Source organism: Papaver somniferum, chromosome 5, assembly GCF_003573695.1.
Source record: "Papaver somniferum cultivar HN1 chromosome 5, ASM357369v1, whole genome shotgun sequence".
NCBI lineage: Eukaryota > Viridiplantae > Streptophyta > Magnoliopsida > Ranunculales > Papaveraceae > Papaver > Papaver somniferum.
In genome coordinates this window covers 187,782,270-187,805,487 of record NC_039362.1, presented here as the reverse complement: position 1 = coordinate 187,805,487, position 23,218 = coordinate 187,782,270, and the positions used below count along the sequence as shown (strand labels likewise).

Sequence of the window (23,218 nt, the reverse complement as noted above, 5' to 3'; positions counted from 1 at the left end):
CTTCTTTACTTGCGCATCAAACCTCGATACTTCTGCTTAACACTACAACACCTAACTCCATCTGGTGTCGTTAATTTTGTTGTATTGTATAATCCAACGGTCGCTGCAGGATCCACTTCATCTCACCGTCAGATTGATCTTTCATCTCCATATCCCACGGTCGAGATTCGCCAAACATCGAACTCGATGATCCCGCTACACACCATAGCGACCGAACCCTATACCCTAAACCAAACAGCACCTAATCTCTTCTCCATCGACTCCATCTTCCCTCACCTCCGTCTGCAGAGAAAATTCTGCCACCACCTGCTCCGCCACCAACTTCCTGCCGCCTCAACAACCACCACTCGAGCTCTCAAATCACTAACCCATCACTACCCCCATCATTATTACCACTTTCACCAACTCTATGGCCTCCTAATCTCTCAATTTCACGCTTCACCCATGTTAGAAACCCTAGAGGTGAAATTGATAAATTAGGTCGGAATAGAGTTGTAATCACAACATGGGAAAAGAAGGAGAAGACGAGGAGGAAGCATGGGTCAAAGCTGTCAAGTGTTTTCAGTGATTAGGTAAAACTTAATTTCAATTTTTGGTAAACCCTAATTTCACTGTTTTAGGGGTTTTTGGGGTAAAGTTGTTATATGTATAAATTGACGTCTTGGGTGTGAAATTGGGCATGCCTGGACTAGCCAGTGCGTCTATAGGATAGTTTTAGGTTTTTACTTCTTTCCAATTTTAATTTTATCCAACAGTGTATGTTTATCCATTGATGTTCATCATGTTTTAATCCATCATGCTAGGGATTTGATAAAGCCTTGGTCTATTGTGTGTATTACATTGATCATATTGCTCTTGAAGGATAAACAAGTTTAGGAAAGAATTGAACTTAGTATGTCATCATCTCACTTTCACATTGTATGCCATGTATGCATTGTAGTTAGATGTATAAGATGTTGATAAACTGTAACTCCATGCTGAATTCATATGCCTTTGACTAGTTGTACCTTAGAAAGACAACTAGTACTTTGGAAAAGACCATAGTTGTGTTTAACATCCTAATAGAAGACTGCATAGCTAAGCCAAGGTGAATTCAAACCCCTAGTTCTCACCTATTCCATCCATAACATCTTCACTCATCCACCTTCACTGTCCACTTTTATTTTTCTGTTTTCCTTAATTTTTTTTCTCTTCTTCCATTGCTGTCTTTACAGCCCATCAATTGTCCACTGTGGTGTTAATAACACCACACAACCTCATTGTTCACTGCCCCTAAGAACAAGTTAGCAAAAGAAGCAAGAAACTAAAAATGGCAAATATTTGCCCACCTTGTCCCTGTGGACAAACCCTGCTTGCCCTGTTCTATACACTAGACCCTGTGCACTTGCAGGAATCATTTCTGTGACTCTTTTAGAGAGCCACCAACCATGCGAACAGTAGATGATTGAAAATCTATAATAAGTGTTATTATCTTGCCAGACAACCTCATAAATCAATCAATCTCGTACGTAATTGTTGATGGTTTGAAACTGGTGCCCGGGGTAGATTTGACGTTTGCAAAAGGCGTACATCAAGTGGATCGACTTATAAAGCTTTTCATCGAAAATGATATATACGCCCCAGCCCTTCCACCGCTTGCGATTCATGCATGTATTGGTTTATCCAATAATAATGGGATCCCCTTCTAATCCCAATCCAGGGGATCAAGAACTAGAATAATGCCATCTAACGGGGAAGGGAAGTGAGAAAATGATTGGGAGAAGGGTAGCAGCTTCCGCTTTTCATATAGAGCTAGACGTTCCAATATTGCTAACGATAAATCCATATTTTGAGTCATTGCTTATTTCAAGACAATTAACGGAGGAAGTTGAGATGTTGTAGATCCAGCAAAATAAGCAATGACTGAATCAGAAATCGTCGAATGTAACCACATCATGATTGTAGCATCTTCATTTATCCAGTCGGAATACAGAGGATTTTCAATTCCATTTAGTTGATTGCGAGGGTTAGTAAATTGCGGAGGACATAAGAAAGAACCATCAAGAAATTTCATCAACTTGAATTTGCAGATAACAGGAAGAACAAGATTCTTCCATATGAGAAAATTAGTTTCAGTAAGTTTAAGAGAAACAAAACTATGCAGTTGATGTAGAGAAACCCTAGAAATGGAATTTGAAGTGGGATTTTCCATGGAATTAGATGTAGATGCAGGAAATTCGTGAATCATAAAGAGAAGAGTGATGAACCGGAAGAAGAAAAAGATCGTAAAACCGAGAAAGATGATTCTTTCTCAATCTGATACCATAGTAGAATCAAGAATTCAAGAAATCCATTAATGGAGAAAGTTAAGATTTTACAGACACACTTCTCAATTACAGACCAAAAGATAAGAAAGAGAAAAGAGCTGACACACTATTTAAGAGACAAAGGCGGTTGGTAGAGATTGAGTCACAGCTCAGCCAGTGATAGTGCTACACGTAGTCTTCAAGTAATGATAGATGCCAGCTATGTTGTGACTGTGATATGCCAGCTATACAGTGTCTGTTATTAGCCCCCTCAAATTGTGTAGGGCAGACATAGGTAGCACAGACAATTTTCCTCTTAACAGTTCAAATCTGGGACCTGCAAAACCTTTTGCGAAAACATTTGCAGCCTGATGAATGGTAGAAACATAGGAAATCTTCAATTCCTTGGCCTGTATGAGTTCCCTGACAAAGTTGTAGTCAATGGAAAGATGTTTCATTCTGGAATGAAACACAGGATTTGAAGAATAAGAAATAACACTGAGATTGTCACACAGAAGAGAAGGAGCAGTAGGCAAGAAAATGTGCAGATCTCTGAGAATTTTACAAATCCAGATAACTTCAGCTGTAGAATTAGCAAGGCTTCTAAACTCAGCTTCAGTGGAAGATCTGGAAACAGTAGATTGACTTTTGCTTGACCAAGAAATAGGATTGGATCCAAAGAAAATACAATACCCACCAGTGCTCCTCCTGCTGTCAGGATCACCAACCCAGTCAGCATCACTAAATCCATGAACTGCAGTAAGACCTTTGCTGAACAAAATGCCATAATCAACTGTGCCTTTGATGTAGCGTAAAAAAAATGGCAATAATAAGGTGGTCAGAAGTTGGATGTTGCATAAATTGACAAACCTGATTGACTGTATAACTAATTTCTGGCCTAGTCCAGGTTAAATATTGCAGAGCACCAACAAGAGATCTGTAGTGAGTAGGATCTGACAAAGGATCACCTGAAGTAGCTGTGAGTTTGTTGTTGGCTGGAACTGGAGAATTACAGGGATTTGCACCTCCCATGTCATATTTATCAAGCAAATCAAGTGAATATTTAGTTTGAAACAAGAATAAACCATTGGCATTCCTTATAGATTCAAGACCAAGAAAATAATGCAACTCACCCAAGTCCTTAAGTGGAAAATGTTGTTGCAGTTGAGAAATAAGCCCCTTGCAGTATTGTTGAGAAGTTCCAGTGATGAGAATATCATCTACATAAATGAGAGCAATGGTAATCCTGGACCCATGTTTTTGCACAAATAAGGAAGAGTCAGCTGCTGAGAGTTTGAAGCCATAAGAGAGCAACACATTCAATAACTTTTCATACCAGGCCCTTGGAGCATGTTTAAGACCATAAATAGATTTATGAAGTTTGCATACATAGTCTGGATTATATGCATAAACAAATCCAGGTGGTTGTTGCATACAGACTTCCTCAGCTAAGTCCCCATGTAAAAAGGCATTACTCACATCAAGTTGAGTAATGGACCAGTTGAAGTTCACTTCAAGTGCCAGAATAACTCTAGTTGTTGATGGTTTGGATATAGGGCTGAAAGTTTATGTATAATCAACACCTTCCTACTGATGAAATCCCTTAGATACCAATCTGGATTTATGTTTAGCAATGGTACCATCTGGGTTTTGTTTGATTCTAAAGACCCATTTACAACCAACCACATTTTGAGAGGGATGTGGTGGAACCTTGGTCCATGTACCTGCTAGTTGTAGGGAATCATATTCTTCATTAAGAGAGTGATTCCAATGTGGTGACTTTTTAGCTTGACTCACACAAGTTGGAAAAATTAACCTTTGATCTTGAAGAGAAGCAGATGGAGAGTATTTAGTTGAATAAACTTTAGGCTTGAAAATACCTGCTTTAGCTCTTGTAACCATAGAATGAGTAGGAGCATCCAAATCAGCTGATGTAGTAGAATTAGAAACTGCATCTGATGGAGTAGTAACAACTTCAGAAGTAGAATTAGAAACGGCTGATGATGTAGAATTAGAAACAACATCTGATGTAGTAGGAACAACTTCAGAAGTAGACAATGAAGCAGGCTCAGCTGGTGTAGGAAGAGGCAATAAAACTGAGGCATCCTTGAGAGGAAAAATATTTTCTTGAAAAGTGACATGTCTTGAAACATAAATTTTGCCAGTTTTAACATCAAGACATCTATATCCCTTATGACAATTACTATATCCAATAAAGACATATGGAATGCTTCTTGGTTGAAGTTTGTTTGTGGTATAGGGTCTTAACCAAGGAAAGCAAAGACTGCCAAAGGCTCTTAAAAAATTATAACCTGGAAGTTTATGAAACAATACCTCAAATGGAGAGTTAAAGCCAACTGATCTGGTAGGAAGTTTGTTGATAGTGTAATTGGCTGTGGAAAATGCTTCAAACCAGAAACTATCTGAAAGTCCAGATTGAATGAGAAATGTTCTTCCTATATCAACCAAATGCATGTGTTTGGATTCAGCCATTCCATTCTGCTCTGGTGTGTGAGGACAAGATATTTCATGATGAATGCCACAATCAGTCAGAAAAGAAGTAAGTTCAATGTGTAAAAATTCTCCCCCACCATCAGTCCTTACAGTTAGAATATGATGAGACAAGTGTTTTTCCACTTGAGCTTTAAACTGATAAAATACTCTCCTAAAATCTGACTTTTCACACAAAGGATAAATCCAGCAAAACTTGGAGTAATCATCAATTATATTGACATAGTAACTATATCCAGATTTGGATTTTACAGGACTAGGACCCCATAGATCAAAGAGTAACAACTCCATAGGTTGTGTACTACAATGAGAAGACATAGTAAAAGGTAATTTGCGACTCCTTCCTAACTGACAATCACTACAGATATAGGTGATTTGATAACATTTGGTAAATTTATAGAGTTACAGACAAGCTTCGTGGTTTGATAGGATGGATGAGCAAGTCTCTTGTGCCAAACATCATTAGAAGGGAGTTGAACACCAGAGAGTGCTTTATTTTGCGTAGAATGATGAATGAACCGAAGAGGATATAGTCCATTATTGTGAGGGCCTTGCAAAATTTTCTTCCCAGTGAATAAGTCCTTGACAAGAAAATCTGAAGAATCAAAGGTTATTGAACAATGGTTATCTGAAGTAAATTTGTGGACTGATAGTAGATTTTGGGGTGCCTTTGGAACAAGAAGAATATTGTTAAGTTTAAAAGTATGATTTGGAGTGGATTTCTAAGAAAAACCTGTGTGAGTAATACTCATACCTTCTCCATTTGCAGCTTGAATTTCTTTGAATCCTTCATAAGTAGTTGCAGCTTGTAGCTCAGACTCATCAGAGGTTATGTGATTATTTGCACTTGTGTCTGCATACCAAGGATTGGTGCCAAATATGTTTGCAGAGGCCAAGATGGCACTAAGATGTTGTGGTGTATGATAACTTTGATAAGAAAAATTGAGTATGTTGCTGCACTCTAAAGCAGTGTGACCATATGTTTACCCCAAACTTGACAGATGAGAATAGGTAAATTGGTTGGAGATTGAAATCCAGATGGAGGTAAAGAAGTAGTGGATTGAAATCCAGGTGGAGGTCTAACAGAATTTGAGATAGAACCAGGGGAAGGACCTTTTCCCAATAATGATAGAGCAGATGTAAAGCCAGGATAAAAATTGGAAGACCTTCCACCATTGCCACGGCCAAAGTTAAAACGACCACCATTACCACCAAATCCATTGAAACGACCACCATATCCACGACCATAAGATCAATAATGTGTCATGTTAGAAGCATCAAATGCTTGATGTGATGATTCAGCAAGAAAAGATTTATTTGATGATTCAGTGATAATTGATTTATTTCGATCATTTATCACAGATTCTTCACTAAGAAGATTGTTGTGAAGCTCAAGACTAGTAATAGGTGGGTAACGGTGACGCATAGATGTAGAAAATGGTATGTAGTCGGAATTAAGAGAAGATAAGGTGACAACAACTATTTCTTTATCTGAGATAATCTCACCGGCGGCAGTAAGTTGATCAGAAAGAGAATTAATTTCAATGATCAAGGCAGGAATCGATTTATCACCTTGTTTGAGTGCTAACAGCTTTGTTCTGAGTTGAATAGCATGAGTTAAAGATGATCTTGCAAATCGTTCTTCAATACTGATCCAGAGCTGATGAGATGTTGTAGATCCACCAAAAAAAGCAATGACTGAATCAGAAATCGTCGAATGTAACCACATCATGATTGTAGCATCTTCATCTATCCAGTCGGAATACAGAGGATTTTCAATTCCATTTAGTTGATTGCGAGGGTTAGTAAATTGCGGAGGACATAAGAAAGAACCATCAAGAAATTTCATCAACTTGAATTTGCGGATAACATGAAGAACAAGATTCTTCCATATGAGAAAATTAGTTTCAGTAAGTTTAAGAGAAACAAAGCTATGCAGTTGATGTAGAGAAACCCTAGAAATGGAATTTGAAGTGGGATTTTCCATGGAATTAGATGTAAATGCAGGAAATTCGTGAATCATAAAGAGAAGAGTGATGAACCGGAAGAAGAAAAAGATCGTAAACCTGAGAAAGATGATTCTTTCTCAATCTGATATCATAGTAGAATCAAGAATTCAAGAAATCCATTAATGGAGAAAGTTAAGATTTTACAGACACACTTCTCAATTACAGACCAAAAGATAAGAAAGAGAAAAGAGCTGACACACTATTTAAGAGACAAAGGCGGTTGGTGGAGATTGAGTCACAGCTCATCCAGTGATAGTGCTACACGTGGTCTTCAAGTAATGATGGATGCCAGCTATGCTGTGACTGTGATTTGCCAGCTATACAGTGTTTGTTATTAATCATATGATATGGGTTATATGAGTACATTCTCATACCCGGTCGGAGATTGAAATCCAGATGGAGGTAAAGAAGTAGTGGATTGAAATCCAGGTGGAGGTCTAACAGAATTTGAGATAGAACCAGGGGAAGGACCTTTTCCCAATAATGATGGAGCAGATGTAAAGCCAGGATAAAAATTGGAAGACCTTCCACCATTGCCACGGCCAAAGTTAAAACGACCACCATTACCACCAAATCCATTGAAACGACCACCATATCCACGGCCATAAGATCAATAATGTGTCATGTTAGAAGCATCAAATGCTTGATGTGATGATTCAGCAAGAAAAGCTTTATTTGATGATTCAGTGATAATTGATTTATTTTACGTAAGAGTTGAATTTTACGTAAGAGTTGTTCACACTCAATTTTTTGTGCACCAATAATTGGTATCTCTGATTGTAGTTTCTTATATGAGTACATTCTCATACCCGGCCGGAGCTTGACATCCAAATCAGAGTATCCGGTAGCCTGCTATGTTCCACCTGAGTCCCATATATTGAACTTGTGGATTGTGCACCACAAGCACTCTTCATTGGTTATACCAAGTATGTCATAGATTAAATCTTGTGACGACACGGCCTCGTCGCAACATAATAAAGTATGACAATGTAGCATGTTACCATTGTTTTCCACACTTTGGATTATTGGATAAGAGATAAGGTAACAAAAACCACATGACCAATGAGAAGTCCCAGTTTTATGACTTAGATTCTCCAATGGATGAAATGAGTTAGGTGTTTTTGTGGACAGTCTTTAACACTCCAGTTGGACCAAATCTAAATACCTCTTCTTATCAACCACAAAGAAAAAAAATAAAAACCCACAAAAGTATTTTGATTGAAACTCATTTTTTTTTGGTGAAGGAACAAAGAAAGAAATGGCTGCTTCAGCTATGGCAAGCACTCAACTAAGGAGCAACTTTACTTCAACAAGCATCACAAAAGCACTTGTAGCCCCAAAGGGTCTCTCAGGATCTCCTTTGAAAGTCTTTAGGAGAAACCCAAACTTCACCATCAAAGCCATCCAAAGTGATAAGGTAAGCAGATAATTTAATTTAACTGAATAATTGGAGAAATTCAACATTCAAGAAATATCAAACATAGACTTAGAAAATTGTGTGACATGAGGAAAATAACATGTTAGAAGGCAGAAGCACATGCTTAGGTGAAGAGTCTAAGTGGTTGATATTGTGAGCTTGCTTATCTTTGCCTGCCCTCCTCCCACACAAAGTTTTAAGTAAAGTTAATGTTAGGCAACATTCGATGACCACCATGTTGGATCTTGTAATTGAAGTTTTTTGTTTTTCAGTGGAATCAGAAAACATTTGGATGGTTTTTTAATCTATTCTTACGTATGATTGTTAAGATTATGGGATACAATTAGCACATGTTAGTGTCAGAGTCTATGAAATCCATAGAGACAAATATTCAAAGAGTTGCTAAATATCAGTGGTAGTGCCAGTGCACAATATGAATGGACTAATTTCTGACTAGGTTTTTGTTATATTGTTGTAAGTATTATTTGCAGACTAAATGTTTTAATAAAAAAAAATTTTCATTTATTGTAGCCAACTTACCAAGTGGTTCAACCCATCAATGGTGATCCATTCATCGGAAGTCTCGAAACACCGGTAACATCGAGTCCATTGATCGCATGGTACCTATCAAACCTCCCCGCCTACCGAACAGCAGTCAACCCACTACTCCGTGGTGTTGAAGTAGGACTTGCACATGGACTACTCCTAGTTGGTCCATTCGTTAAAGCTGGTCCTCTAAGAAATACAGAATATGCAGGTGCAGCTGGGTCTCTAGCAGCCGCTGGCCTTGTTACCATTCTCAGCATGTGTCTGACAATCTACGGTGTTTCATCGTTTAAAGAAGGTGATGCATCAACTGCTCCTTCATTAACTCTAACTGGAAGGAAGAAGGTACCTGATCAGTTGCAAACTGCCGATGGATGGGCGAAATTCACTGGTGGATTTTTCTTTGGAGGGATTTCTGGTGTCACCTGGGCTTACTTCCTTCTCTACGTTCTTGCCCTTCCTTACTACGTTAAGTAGATAGAAATCTAGAGCTAAAAGAGAAAGAAAGAGAGTTGGATTATGATGTTGATTTCACATCTTTCTTGTATACAATGTGGTTGTGAAATATTTGTGTAATTAATTTGCTGTTCTTATCAATTACTTGACGACATTAAGTTAATGCACTTGTCTTGTTTCTTTTCTAGAGTCTATGACATTTCGAATGAGCCCACCAAAACTGAACTTAAGATATAGTCATGATCTTTCTACCAAGGTGTACCACTTGACAACAAAAGAGTTCAGTCGAGTTTCAAGGTGCAGAAAACTTCTGAAAAATCACTCTTTCAATGAAACCAGCAGTGGAGTATGAAATGTAATGTGCATTGATTGTACAAATTAATAAAACATCGTGAGGCCTAAAATCTCTTGTAGAATTCCACAAATTGACCAAATAGAGATATTACAAGTCTCGCCTATAATTAGAGCACGGAACAGTGCAAAAGAAGGTTTACAAAGTATTCTGTCTTAACACAAGAACAGCCTGGAAAAGATTCTATTAGGCTAAACAAAAATTTCAACTAACACAAAATTGCAGTATAGAAACATCAACCTCTGCAGTTCTCAGGCTTCAATTCAACTTTCTTGCAAAGCCTTCATCAAATATAATCTGCTGAAGCTCTGGCCAGCAACCCTGGAAAATTCAAAATAGCGGTTTAGAACCCAGGATATGAAGTGTGCAATGTCTGCAAGTGTGTCCATGAGAGAGAGAGAGAGAGAGAGAGAGAGAGAGAGAGAGAGAGAGAGAGAGAGAAGGTAAAAGGTTCGTCAATTAATTATCTAGAACTTTTTGACAAAAAAGCATACCCATTAATTTGGTTGCAGTAGTTAGAGATTTGATTGGTTACGAGAAAACTCTCAAGTCGTGATGGCTCAGGCACTGGTTTGAAGATAGGATTAGAAGGATCCTCCTCGGGCAATGGCTCATCTCCTGCAGCCTTACGTGCGTTGTTCTCGGCCCTGAAGAATACAAAAATGCAATGAAACCGATGCCATATTCATATTAAAATAGGTCGTGCACGAACACAAAGAAATATAAGCAAAAACTCGTATTCAGCATATTTTCCATCAGAAAGTTCAAGAACCCATGGATAAGTATAACCAAGAACAACAAATGTAAACTATCAAAAGGTGCATATCTTACAGGAAACCACCAAAGTAAACAAACGGTACAACACAGATCATACAACCACGATTTGACTTAATAGCCCGATAGGAAAACAACCTAAGTTTCAAGGCTTCTGCGTCAATGTCTTAAAAAAATTTGTCCCATAAAATTCTTGAAGTCCCTGACATGGAAATACATAACTTCAATTTCTAATAGTGTCTGCCCAAAGAGATGCGGAGCATGTCTGATAGTGGTGCTAGCTGAATAGATGAAGGGAAATTGCTCCTAGTAGTCATTTCTGACACTGCCAAAGTACAAGGAGTAACTATATGTACCCTACTAAGACCAACCCTTCATGTATTCAGCTAGCACCAACTAGGACTTGAAATCAAGTACGCAAGTACTCTCCACATGCTCCCCATCTTTTAGAGCAAAGACGATGGAACTCCTTAATTTCCCCATCTTTTAAGGCCGAATCGTGGTTGTATAATCTGTCATCGTGTCAGTTTCAACATGCCAAGACTAACTGATCAGGCACATGATAGTAAAGTAAGCTCACACTAGCTCCTAAGTCAAGTAATGTCCTCCTTAACCAATTGATAACAGACCACCCAAGAAATTGGTGGCACGAGCAAATTAAAGACCTTGGTGCAGCAGCCTAACTAAGGTTCTTATTATAAATATATAGAAATAAAATTATGTTCTAGTATAAATGTCAACAATTTACCTTCTCTTTTGAAGCCATGCCTGCTGTTGAGCTTGCTGACGTGAAAGGTTTCGGTAGTAGAATTGGAACTAAAAACAAAAGACAGCATGTTACAACAATATCGTGTATGAAAACATTGAATTCAAAAAGTACAAGGAGAACAGAAGATTTACCTTTTGCTGCTCCATTGACAGGTCGTCCATGCAATCAATCAGAAACTCAACATTTCTTTCCATCTGTGGTTTGGTTGATAATTGCAGACGGTCATAGTCACACTGCATAACAGAGTTTTTCATCTTATTAAGTTGTCCTTCTCAGAAATTTATAATATTACCATACATAGGATTTGTTAGTGACACGAAGAATGAATGGTAAAGGTAAGATATCAAACCTGGGTCACAGGAGTGTCAGCTTCAAGTTCTGTCATGAAGGCACTAATAAGGGCAGAATTTGAAACTTTAATCTGTTAAGAAGTACATAAAATAAGCATAAATAAACTTGTAAAAATGGACAATTCTTCCTAAATGTTAGAAAAAGCAACAAGAAGGCATTCAAAACGTACAGGAATTTCTTCAAAGATATCGACCCATGAAAGATTTTTCTCCCTCAACCTATTGAACAAAATAAAAAAGATATAATAGTGAGATTCGAAAAAATTATTCATGTTCATTAAAAATTTATCGAGACACGAGCTAATACATACTTCTCTCCAGTGAAATTGTTATTGCGATAAAGTTCCATGAAAGAATCTGTGAGCTTCATAGCCTTGAGAGCTAGAACACCTTGATTAGACCTTGCTGGATCATATATGATGCAAACACACCGTTTTATGTTCTCCTGGTAGGGAAGGGAAAAATTAGCAGTACTATTATCATAAACAATAGCAATTCAAAGTTTGACCTACATCATTGAGGCGTCTTAACTCAGATGTCCATTCGATTATCAAAACCTATAAGTGTACACATTTTTCTAATGATAATAACAACCAATTTAAACGCACAAACTAAAGAAGGCCTAACAAATTGAAGAATGGAATGAATATGACTAAACATCCGTATTGCCCGAGGCTAAATGGAAAATGGGAAATTTTCATTGTGGCAGATATTCCAGGTCACTCTACAGTTCTGTAACCTGTTTAAACCTTATTGATACGTGCCGTACATTTGGGTTTATAATCTCCCAGCAAGATGGTATTTATGGTAGAATAAAAATATATCCACTTTGGTTTTGTATGCATCAATACCGAACTATGCAATAAATAAACTGAGAATTTGGATTTCCCTTTTCTGAATACACTTCCATCAAAACCAACTTCAACTTTCATGGGTGCACATACATAAAATACAGTCAGTAAAACGGGAAACAAGATGGCTTTCTGTTTGAGGTATGAACAAGCGTTTAATGTATATTGAAGTTCAAATAGATAGATGCTAAAACACCTTAGTACACAAAAAATCTTACCTGATAATTCATGAAGGTCTCGATCAGTTCCACAGTCTGAAATGATCCATACAAAGTTGATTGATACCTAAAAATGTTTTAGATAAGAACGTAAGTGAGAATAGAATTTTGACAAACAAATTTGGTCTAAAAACATCACATCTCTGAGTGTCAATACATCGATACAGCTATCAGTTGACAGCCTATGAATACCCCAATCCTACAAGGCGAATAAAACCTGAGGGTTAAAGTTACTACATGGCAGCCTATGCATGCCCCAAACCTACAATGTGAAGAACACCAAGAGTGCTACACATATTTTTAAATAAAATTAAATGTTTGCAACCTCTCCCCAATGCTTCCATGAATAGATAGGGAGAATAATATGGATATACAAATAAAAACCCAGATATGGTCTAGGTAATAAAATTTGGATAGTCTTATCCTAATATGTAAACAAAAACATGTTATCCAGCAGTGAACTATGCACATGCCAGCCTGTTGTGCCATGCTCCAAGCAAGATTTCCACCTGAAATAGGAAACAAGATAACCTACCACCCAACAGTGTTGTTGTCGACATTAACCTCTCTCAGGCATCTCATCATTTCAAGCTGATAATTAGCTCCATCTGCTTCAATCTCCTCGTCTTCCTCCCTAACCTGAATTTGTCAAGCAAGCCAAGGTTCAGGCACAGCTATAAGCATGCACAACAAACACAATATAGTTCTGCACATTAAGTTCCTTGAACGCAAGAAAATAAGATTGACATACTGGGAAAGGAAAACAGTTGGTAACTTCAAGAACGCTGCCAACATCTAAACCAAGAAGTTGCCCTGTAACTAGAGCTGGAGCATTCTCCTTGCAATGCTTGATTATCTTCAGTACAGCCTGTATGAGACAAATTTTAACATCAAAAAGCCATCCTTGTTGTAACATTCATGTTTCTGTTTCATAATCATCCTCCTAAGTACACAAAAAGAAGCATGACTGCAGAATGATTACGTGCTAATGTGGAGAAAAAAAGACAAACAAAACATAAAGGCTATAGAAAGATAAAGTTAAAACCCAATCCCAAAGAGAAACTCAAAGGTTGAGTCCTTGAGCCATAAAAGCCCATCCGCAACATGAAATTCTGCAGTGGCTGTTCATCAGATGTTTGCAAGCATAACTGAACTAAAAGTAAGCATCACTCGAAATTAGCCACCTATATAGTGTTAGTGAATTTGGTAATGTATTAATCTCCCTCCTCCTCCTTTGATTGCCCATCAACTATTTTGGGTTCCTAAGGTGTATTCTTCTCTAAACTAGTCCAACAAAGTTTAAAGCGGTCAGATTATTTCAAAGAAGAAACCTGAGCACCAAAGATTGTTCAGGCGAATGATTTTTATCAAAACCCTAATTAGAGTGAGTTGGAGACCTGAAAATATCAACAAAGGAGAAACAAATCTAATACATCAAAACAAGAAATTAAGAAAATCTAGTATCCTTATCAAGTGATTACCAGTCCTTCCATCTGAACAACCCTGAGAGGTTGAGCAACTTCTTCTGTAGCCGCAACTTGAAGGAATGACCTAATCATTGGTGCTGCAGCAACCACAAAACAACCAAATATAAGAAAAAAACTCAGAAGATTTATCAATCAGTACGAACGGATAGAGAAGCAAGAAAGAGATTACTCACGATTCGCCATGATTTTACTTGCAAAGAAGAGTGAAGAAGCTTTTTAGGGTTTTATTAAGAGATGCGACGAGAGAGAAAAAACAAAGGTCGAGATTGAAGAAGCGGGGAGATTCTACTTGGCGGTTATCAATTGTTTGTTTTGTATGTTTCCACCCCGTGCAGGTGTAACCGTGTGGCTGCACACGTGTGTTGGTTTGATGTTTACGGCCATGTAATTTTTAGGTGTTGCTTAGAGAACTTGGATACAGGTTAGTGTGTCTTTTAAACATTTTTTCTTATCATTCAAGGTATATTTTTCCCTTCAAATCAAATGTGCACACAGACATAACATGAATCATCGAAATTTCATTAAATTTTTTGGAATCATTTGTCTGCTACTAGGCCAGGCTGAGAAATCTCCTGGGTTGGCACATTATAGTTCCATCTTGGCTGCAGGCACAAACACAGTCACGCTTGCATAATGAAAGCTGGCGAATTATAATAGTACATCAGAAAGAACAAAATCATGAAAGCTTTAAAAAAAACAACTCTGGATACGAATTGCAAAAGTGTAACCTGAAATTCCATACAGAACGATCTTGCTCTAGATTGGAGACAACAACATATTACTAATCTTAAGGAATTCATGACATCCATTACGGGTCTGAAAACTAGAAAAAAAAAACATAAAGAGAAGCATACAACTAATTTTAGAACTACATTGTACTAAAAACTGCAGGAATATAGCAACAACAAGAACCAATAACATACTCAACTTCACCAGTTTCTCTTCCTTCTAAAGCTTATTCTTCATCAGGTTTTCTCTTAATTCCTCCATCCGCGCTTCTCCCCCAACATATGTACCAGATTCGAGAGAAACTATGCTTTCAATATAATTTTACGGTAAGGCAGGTGATGCTGCTAGGCGTACTTAGTTCTCTGGAACTTCCATGTTCTGGGTCATACAAAACTAGGTAACCAAAACTCATGAATAGAATTTTACCATCCTTAAAAGACCACAAAAGACTTACAAATGCAATAAAGCTATTGGTAATGTGCTCGTGAGTAATGATATGGCGTCTAGTCCAAGATTCTTCAACTCCATAATCCAGCATCTCCCATACTTCACAATGAGTCCTATTACCATTAACATATGAGGTGAACAGTACGCAGAGTAACCCTTCCAGCACTCCAAGAATCATATATAAATCCTTACTCTTCTCCAAAAGCTCTTCTGATAGTTGCATTTCTTTGAAACTCTCGTCACTGATATCCAAAGAGAGTAAGAAATACTTAACTTGAGGTGTCACTAACCAATGAAATTTCCCATTAACAAACACTCCATGTTTCTGCATATGAAACTTAAGAGGTACAGTTTGCCCAGGTTTCCATGAATTTGATGCTAATGAATAGACTTGCACCAGAGTATCCTTGCTTTCAGGAGGTTCTACAGTGCCTATTACCAACTTGTAGTCATCAGTACTGTGATCATAACCCAGCGCACTCATTCTAACCCCGTTAATTTTAATTGGTGATTTGGGTATTTTTTATATTCTCTTGTAGCTGAGTTCCAAAGATAAAAAGAATTCTTATCAACCAACCGTATGCAAACCAAACCATTACAAGATCCCATCAATCGAACAGAATAATGTAAAGATTTGAATGGGTAATCCATTTCAATGGCAGCATCTTCAATTTCACACACTGATGATGTTAATGAATCATAACCAATGGAGTTAAGTACCTCACTAGAAGAAGGACCTTCAAGCATGAGAATGGGGTTGTCTTTCTGGGTTGTAAAATAAAGGTGCAATTTAACAAAATTAGAGGTAGAGATTAGGGCATACCAGTTCTTGCAAACAGACTTACATATCAGCAACGACTTATCAGCAACGAATTTCTTCGGAGAGTAACAGTTAGGGTTTATGTTTGTTTTGTGGTAAAAGGAAACCAAGAAAATGATTTATGGAGAACGGAGAATATAATGGAAATAGTGATTCGTTGCTGCAAATTCCCCAAACCAAAATTAATCTTCCATTTCTAGTTTCCGGAGATCGGTTTTCAAAATCTCACACTTAACCCCAGATGGAAAGAGAGACAGAGAGTTCAGTGAGACTTTTGAAGGACAGATGAAATGAACCATTTCTCCCGGCTTTGGCTACATTATAGCATGGATTAAATACCATGGTCACCATGGCATATCTCTTGACTATAATATAGCCATAGGCCAAGACTGTGTTTGTTTTTTTTGCTGATTCGATGTTTAAATTTGACTTTGACTCGAGTCAGATGTCAGATTGTTTTTTCGCGGTTTGACTCAAACCTAATTCTTAACTCGGATCCATTTGAATCAGAGAATAAAATGTGTCTGACTCATGGGACCAAGTCATTGATTTATATTTTTTTTTAATCAGATGAGTCAGATCTGACTCAAAAAACAAACATATTGAGTCGGATTCATAAGAATCAGGTGGTGTCAGATAGATTCAGGCGACCTAGATGAGTCAGGAAAAAACAAGCAAGGTGCAAGTCTTGGCTAGTGAGGGGTAAAGATCGTGGAGCACTCACTTGTCAAGAGATGACTGACGGGAATATTTCTGGTTTATGGATAGCAGACCCAAAAATCTAATTGTAGGAAACTGTTTCCGTCGTGACATAGTGGTTGGTTTTTTTCTTGGCGAACTTTCCTGTTAGAATGTAGACAAAAGCCAACCGCTACAGAGAAATTGGCCACCATAGTGGTTGCTTTTCTCTACATTCTAGACACAGCCAAAAATCAGCCTCCATAGTGCTTGCTATATCAATACACCGTATGTTCTGTGATTCTGTAGTTTAGACTTGCATTGGATACAGACCCAAGGCCAGTTTTGGAATTAGGCTAAGAAGGACGTGCTGGTCGACCAATTACAATGCAGGTCATGATGATACATGTGCTAACAACTGAAAGCTGTAAGAATCAACTAAGAAAATTCTGAAGATATCAGAATATCAGTAGACAAGTTTATAGCAAGCATTACCCCATAGTCATTTACAAAAGTTCAACAGAATCGAGCAGAAATATACAACTACCTGACACAAGAAAACTAAAGTCTCCTTTTTCCATTTTTTTTTTCCTACTGATATTTATCAAGTTCGCCAGTGGACGACCCCCTTTTTCATATTTTTCTTTACGCATCAATTGAACACATTTTAAATCATACTCAAAGAGTACGATCTTTACTTGCAGATGCCAACATGTGAAAGTTCCGGCGATTCCAGCTCACAGTTCACAGCTCCAGAGTACCCAAGTAATAATTTGTGCGCCCAACTGTGCCTCTGTGCAATATATAAACCTGCAGCACATGTTTACTTGTTAAAGCCCCAAAATACAAACAGACTGCTGGCTAAACGGATCATATAAACAACACAGAATGGAAACTAGAAGAGAATGTTTGATGAGGTGAGAAACCTGAAGTTGTGTGCTCTTTAACCGTTCAGGTGTTCATTTTCACACAAATATGTTGCACGGATACGTAAATGACAGCATGGACTAACCATTGGGGTGTTCAGTTTTCATTCAATTCTAATGATGAATAACAAAGGTCTAATAATAGCATGAAAGATGCAACCTTCTTTTGATAGTATTCTGATGTAGTTCTACGTTATAAACCAATTAAAGCATGGAATCATCTGATCCCATGCTACGAATTTAGATATCATAAATCCTTTACCAATCCAGTGTTCGTAAGTATATGTAACATTTGATTACGATGTTATCACTAGCTAGATAGCACTCACTGAGGCAGCAGAGGATACAGGAAATCTGTTGGATAAAAATCTTCCAAATTGAAGAAAAAACTTTTGGGCGAGGCAAAAGGTACTCTGACCCTCCACGCAAGCAAGCACAAGAAAGAAAAGAAAAACTCAGTAGAAATTCTGCCAAAAGAATGACGAGGAAGTGGAGCTATCTCAGAAGCGGGAGCTTACCCTGATCGACTCCACCCTTTTGTCCATGACTAAGAAGGTGGGCGAATTTTCCCCTAATGGAAGTGACTAATGACGATGACTACCAACCTACACTTCTAACGAATAAAATTATACTCCCTCCGTTTCTGGAAAAGAGATACTTTCACTTTTTCAGTTTGGCCTATTTTTAGGCTAAAATGAAAAAGTGAAAGTATCTCTTTTCCAAAAACAGAGGGAGTAAAAGATAGATATCTTCAGTTGAAATTTGGCTAATGGTGGAACACTGGATATCAATAAAAGAAAATAAAAAATCCCCCAACGAAGAACAAACTAAAAGTGTAGGAGAGCATTACCCTTCTCCCGAAGTTACGGGGCTATTTTGCCGAGTTCCTTCTACATGGTTCTCTCAGAAGCATCAGAAGTAAGCAACTCCTTTATTAGCATTGTATACGAGTTATAAGCAAAGTATCAGAATGAAACTCAAGTTTATACACTTAAAAGTAAAGCAACATTGAAACTGAGAACCAACCTAAATTGCCTTCTTGCCAGCATACATGATCAATGAGAGAATATATGCATTAAGCTTTCATGCTTCACTGGCAGCGAGATCGAATGACACCAAGAGAGAGCACTCTTGTAAACAACCATGTCCTTTGTATGAGAGCGGACAAAATTGCTCTCTCCCTTTGTTAAGCGAAGCTTTCAGTCAAGAAAGCTAACTCATCAGCCTGCAAAAAGAAAATAAAATGGAAGCAAAAATAGATTCTGAACCATAAGAGTCATATGACTGATCCATAGCTTAGTAGATTCACATCAAAATCGACGGAAATCCGAAAGAAAACATTATCCTCTTTTAAGTAAGCAATTTCATCCGGTTAAACATTGTCCATAGCTTCCAATTCCCAGTTAACGTCTAAGCCAGTTTGTGCAATCCAATTACTAGAAATAAAATCTTTTTAACCTTTAATGATCTGTCATTAAAGTTCCATGTTGGCTGCAGGCACAAACAAAGTCGCGATCGCATAACTAAAGCAGATAAATTGTAACAATACAGCAGAAAGAACCAAATCATGAAAGCATGAAAAAAATAATATTCGGATATGAATTGCAAAACCTGAAATTGATCTTGCTCTAGATTGGAATCAACAACATATTACTAATTTTAAGGAATCCATGATATACATTAAGGGTCTGAACATTAGAAGAAAACATAAGAGAACCATATTTCTAATTTTATATCTCATTGATAATTTACTAAAAGCTGCAGAAATATGGCAACAACAACAACAAATAACATTTCAATTTCACCGTTTTTTCAACAAAAAAAACTCCGGATACGAATTGCAAAAGAATAACCTGAAATTCCATGTAGAATGATCTTGCTCTAGATTGGAGACAACAACATATTACTAATCTTAAGGAATTCATGACATATTACGGGTCTGAAAATTAGAAGAAAAACATAAAACTCATTGTACTAAAAACTGAAGGAATATAGCAACAACAAGAACCAATAACATATTCAATTTCACCAGTTTTTCTTCCTTCTAAAGCTTATTCTTCTTCTTCAGGTTTCTCTTAATTCCTCTATCCGCCCTTCTCCCCAAACATATGTACCAGACTCGAGAGAAACTAAGCTTTCAATATAATTTACGGTGAGGCAGGTGATATTGCTAGGCTTGCTTAGTTTTCTAGCACTTCCATGTTCTGGGTCATACAAAACTAGGTTACCAGAACTCATGAATAGAATTTCACCGTTCTCAAAAGACCACAAAGGACTTAAAAATATAAGACAGTTCTCCATAATGCTATTCAGGGGAATGATAAAACGTCTAGTCCAAGATTCTTGAACTCCATAATCCCGCATCTGCCATACTTCAAACACATGTACATCATCAACATCTGAGGTGACCAATAAGCAAAGGAACAGGCACCCTTCCAACACTCCAAGTGACATACTAGGTTGCTTATTCTTCTCAAGTACTTCTTTTGGTAGTAGTTGCAATTCTTTGAAATTCTCGTCACTGATATCCAAAGAGAGTAAGAAAAACTTACGTTCAGCTATCACCAGCCAATGAAAGTATCCATTAACAAGCACTCCATGTTTATGTTTTTTGACAATAGCTAGGAAACCTGTAAGGTACAGTTTTCGCAGGTTTCCATGAATTTGATGCTAACAAATAGACTTGCACCAGAGTACCCTTGCTTCCGGGAGGTTCTACAGTGCCTATTACCAACTTGTAGTCATCAGTATTGTGATCATAACCCAACGCACTCATTTGAATCCCCTATCAAATTTAATTGGTGATTTGGGTATTTCTTTATATTCTCTTGTAGCTGGGTTCCAAAGATAAAAATAATTCTTCTCATCACCATTATCATTATCAACAACCAACCCTGTGCAAACCAAACCATTACAAGATCCCATCAATCGAACAAGATAACGTAAAGATTTGAATGGGTGATCCATTTCTTCAAATTCACATACTGATGATGTTAATGAATCATAACCAATGGAGTAAAGTACCTCGGGGTAAAGACCCCCACTAGAAGAACCTTCAAGCATGAGAATAGGGTTGTTCTTCTGGATAGTAAAATGAAGGTGCAATTGAACAAAATCAAAGGTAGAAATTAGGGCATACCAATTCTTGCAAACATACTTCCACATAAGTAATGATTTCACTGGTAACCTCAGAAGAATTTCATGGTAGATCTCTTCCGGCATGCTTGACATTTTCAGCTTCTAATTTCTCCACAGAGTGAAAGCTAGGGTTTATGTTTGTTTTTTGGTAAAATAAACCAAGAAAATGATTTTACGGAGAACAAAATGGAAGTGGTGACTCGGTGTTGCAGATTCCCCAAATCAAAATTAATCTTCCATTTCTAATGGTTTCAGAGATTAGGGTTTTCAGAATTTCTTATCCCCCGAAGGAAAGAGAAAGACGGGGGGAGTTCAGTGAGGCTTCTGGGGCCTATGGAATATGGATTACTTCATATACCAAATGGAAAATAATAAGGGATGTCTAAATTTGTTGGAACTACCAATTTACCTTATGAAAAATATTAATAGTACTAATTTACCCCTCATCAACTCTTAATATTATAATTTAAAACTAAAATCAGATTCATTTTCATCTCTTCTATAAACGGGTTCTTCTTCTCTTCTTTCCTCTTTTTTTTTTTGAACCAAAACTCGTCGATTATCGACGATCCAAAAACGATTAATCGTTTTTTTTCTTCTATAAAATGCCAAAACAAACAAGAGTGAAACGTCTTAATAACGGGAAATTTCCTAGTGATAATAATCCCAGAATTGTTGAAGCAATTCGAACAAAACGAAGAAAATGGTTGAGGAAAATGAAGCATCTTTGATCGAACAAGAGGAGGAAATGGGTCGAATCAGGTACTTTTCTATCAACTCAATCCTCTAAACTAGGTTTTAGTAACATGCAATCGCTTAGAAATCGAAATTTTTGAAATCATAATATTTTGGGTTTCATATAATCGGATTATGTTAATGTTGTTGTGAACCGATTATGTTTAGAAACGGTTGATGTTCTTGGTCACATATACTGATTGTGTTGCATGTGTTTTCTGGTTCGAGAAATTTGAACCAGAATCGGTTAATGTACACATATCCCGATTCAGTTATGTTGGGGATAACCGTTATTTCTGTAACTTTTTTTCGTTAGAATCGGATTACATATGTGCCCATAAAAACCGACCGTGTAGCCTTTGGTTTATAACTGCTTAGCCATAATCATACTTTATATGTACATCGAGTAAGCCGATTATTGTAAGAAGAATTGTCCATCATTTATGTATGTTTTTTTTAGTTAGAATCGGATTACATGAGCACTTAAATAATCCAATTGTTAATCTGTTATGTTAGGAATCAGATTTGTTATGTATATCGAGTAAAACGATTCTTGTAAGAAGAACTTCCCATCCTTTCTGTATGTTTTTTTTGTTAGAGTCGGATTACATGAACACTTAAATAATCCGATTTTATATTTGTTATGTTTGGAATCATATTTCATATGTGTATTGAGTAAACCGATTGTATACCTTGACTTCAGAAAAAATGCATTCAATTCCATTGTTGTTTGTCGCTTAACTTCGTATTCTACAGGCCAAATAAGGAAACCAACAAAAGCAAGCCGAAAATAAATATAAGAGGAAAAATGACTTTGATTCTCCTAAGAGTTTGGGACCTCGTCGAAAAGACGGTCAAAATTTGAAGGTTCATACCGAAGGGCCATTGGGAGTAAATCCAAAGGGATCGACATCAATGACCCACCACCTCAAGCGGAGCAACCAACACAAGAAGAATCTGATTCTTATACACCTACTGTAAAAGAAGGTAGTGATAGAGAAGTTGTTGAAGAAGAAAGTGATGGGGAAGTTAATGAAGAAGAAAATGGTGGCAAGGAGATCAGTGAAGAATAAATTGGTGTCAATGAAGGTGGTGAAGAAGAAAGTGATAATGAAAGTGATTACGAAGAAGGTGAGAATGAAAGTGATGAAGAAGAAAGTGACAATCAAGTTGATGAAGAAGAAAGTGACAATGAAATTGATGAACAGGTGGGAGAAGTTCAAGAACAATTCCAAGGAGAAGAAGTTCAACAACAAGTTAAAGGAAGAGACGATCAAGAACAAGGTAAGACACATGGTAAGAAGATAGATGTTCCAAATAAGAAGAAAGGTGACCACATGCCCCACCCGCTGAAGATGTTTCCTCGCGTCCCTAAGGATTTCGTCTACGGGTTACCCGGTGATGGAGGACAGATGTTATGGGGGTACAAAGACAGTTGGGTCGCGGTCGTCTGCCATACCATATTAACTACCTAAACCTTATGCTATGTAACATAAACCTTATTATCCGTGTAGTTCTTTGATTATTATCCATCGGGTTTGTTTTGTTTTATAGGATCACAAGGATGTAGTTCATTGTATGAATCCAGGAACGTCAATGAGTATGATGAAGAATTATCCACTGGAAGCAATAGAATCAATCACTGGAGAAGTTCAGAAAGTAATTGACCTAGTCAATTCTACACGGTTGGTGCCTGCGGTCAAAAATTTGGTTCTTTGTT

The 23,218-nt window shown here is 37.3% G+C and overlaps 3 protein-coding genes and 1 long non-coding RNA gene across 4 annotated transcripts; 1 reads left to right on the top strand and 3 right to left on the bottom strand.

Annotated features, from left to right (window-relative positions):
• Positions 1 to 7,936: 7,936 nt before the first annotated feature.
• Positions 7,937 to 9,411, top strand: LOC113283991 (photosystem I reaction center subunit XI, chloroplastic-like). Its single transcript, XM_026533377.1, has 2 exons — positions 7,937 to 8,222; positions 8,754 to 9,411. The coding sequence occupies exons 1-2, from the start codon at positions 8,064 to 8,066 to the stop codon at positions 9,243 to 9,245; spliced, it is 651 nt and encodes a 216-aa protein (XP_026389162.1). The 5' UTR covers positions 7,937 to 8,063; the 3' UTR covers positions 9,246 to 9,411.
• Positions 9,412 to 9,566: 155 nt separating this feature from the next.
• On the bottom strand, positions 9,567 to 14,273 carry LOC113283990 (eukaryotic translation initiation factor 3 subunit H-like). Its single transcript, XM_026533376.1, has 12 exons — positions 14,199 to 14,273; positions 14,020 to 14,102; positions 13,290 to 13,406; positions 13,074 to 13,177; positions 12,539 to 12,605; positions 11,781 to 11,914; positions 11,640 to 11,688; positions 11,469 to 11,540; positions 11,251 to 11,352; positions 11,099 to 11,166; positions 10,071 to 10,223; positions 9,567 to 9,897 (listed from the first exon to the last, which is right to left on the bottom strand). Exons 1-12 carry the CDS (start codon positions 14,206 to 14,208, stop codon positions 9,840 to 9,842), a joined length of 1,017 nt encoding a protein of 338 aa, XP_026389161.1. The 5' UTR covers positions 14,209 to 14,273; the 3' UTR covers positions 9,567 to 9,839.
• Positions 14,274 to 14,561: 288 nt separating this feature from the next.
• LOC113280341 (F-box protein CPR1-like) lies at positions 14,562 to 15,685 on the bottom strand. The gene is made up of 2 exons (XM_026528981.1): positions 15,209 to 15,685; positions 14,562 to 14,627 (listed from the first exon to the last, which is right to left on the bottom strand). Exons 1-2 carry the CDS (start codon positions 15,683 to 15,685, stop codon positions 14,562 to 14,564), a joined length of 543 nt encoding a protein of 180 aa, XP_026384766.1.
• Positions 15,686 to 17,169: 1,484 nt separating this feature from the next.
• On the bottom strand, positions 17,170 to 21,097 carry LOC113283989. Its single transcript, XR_003327853.1, has 3 exons — positions 18,652 to 21,097; positions 18,476 to 18,554; positions 17,170 to 17,509 (listed from the first exon to the last, which is right to left on the bottom strand). It is a non-coding gene; the product is annotated as an uncharacterized LOC113283989 (long non-coding RNA).
• Positions 21,098 to 23,218: the final 2,121 nt, after the last annotated feature.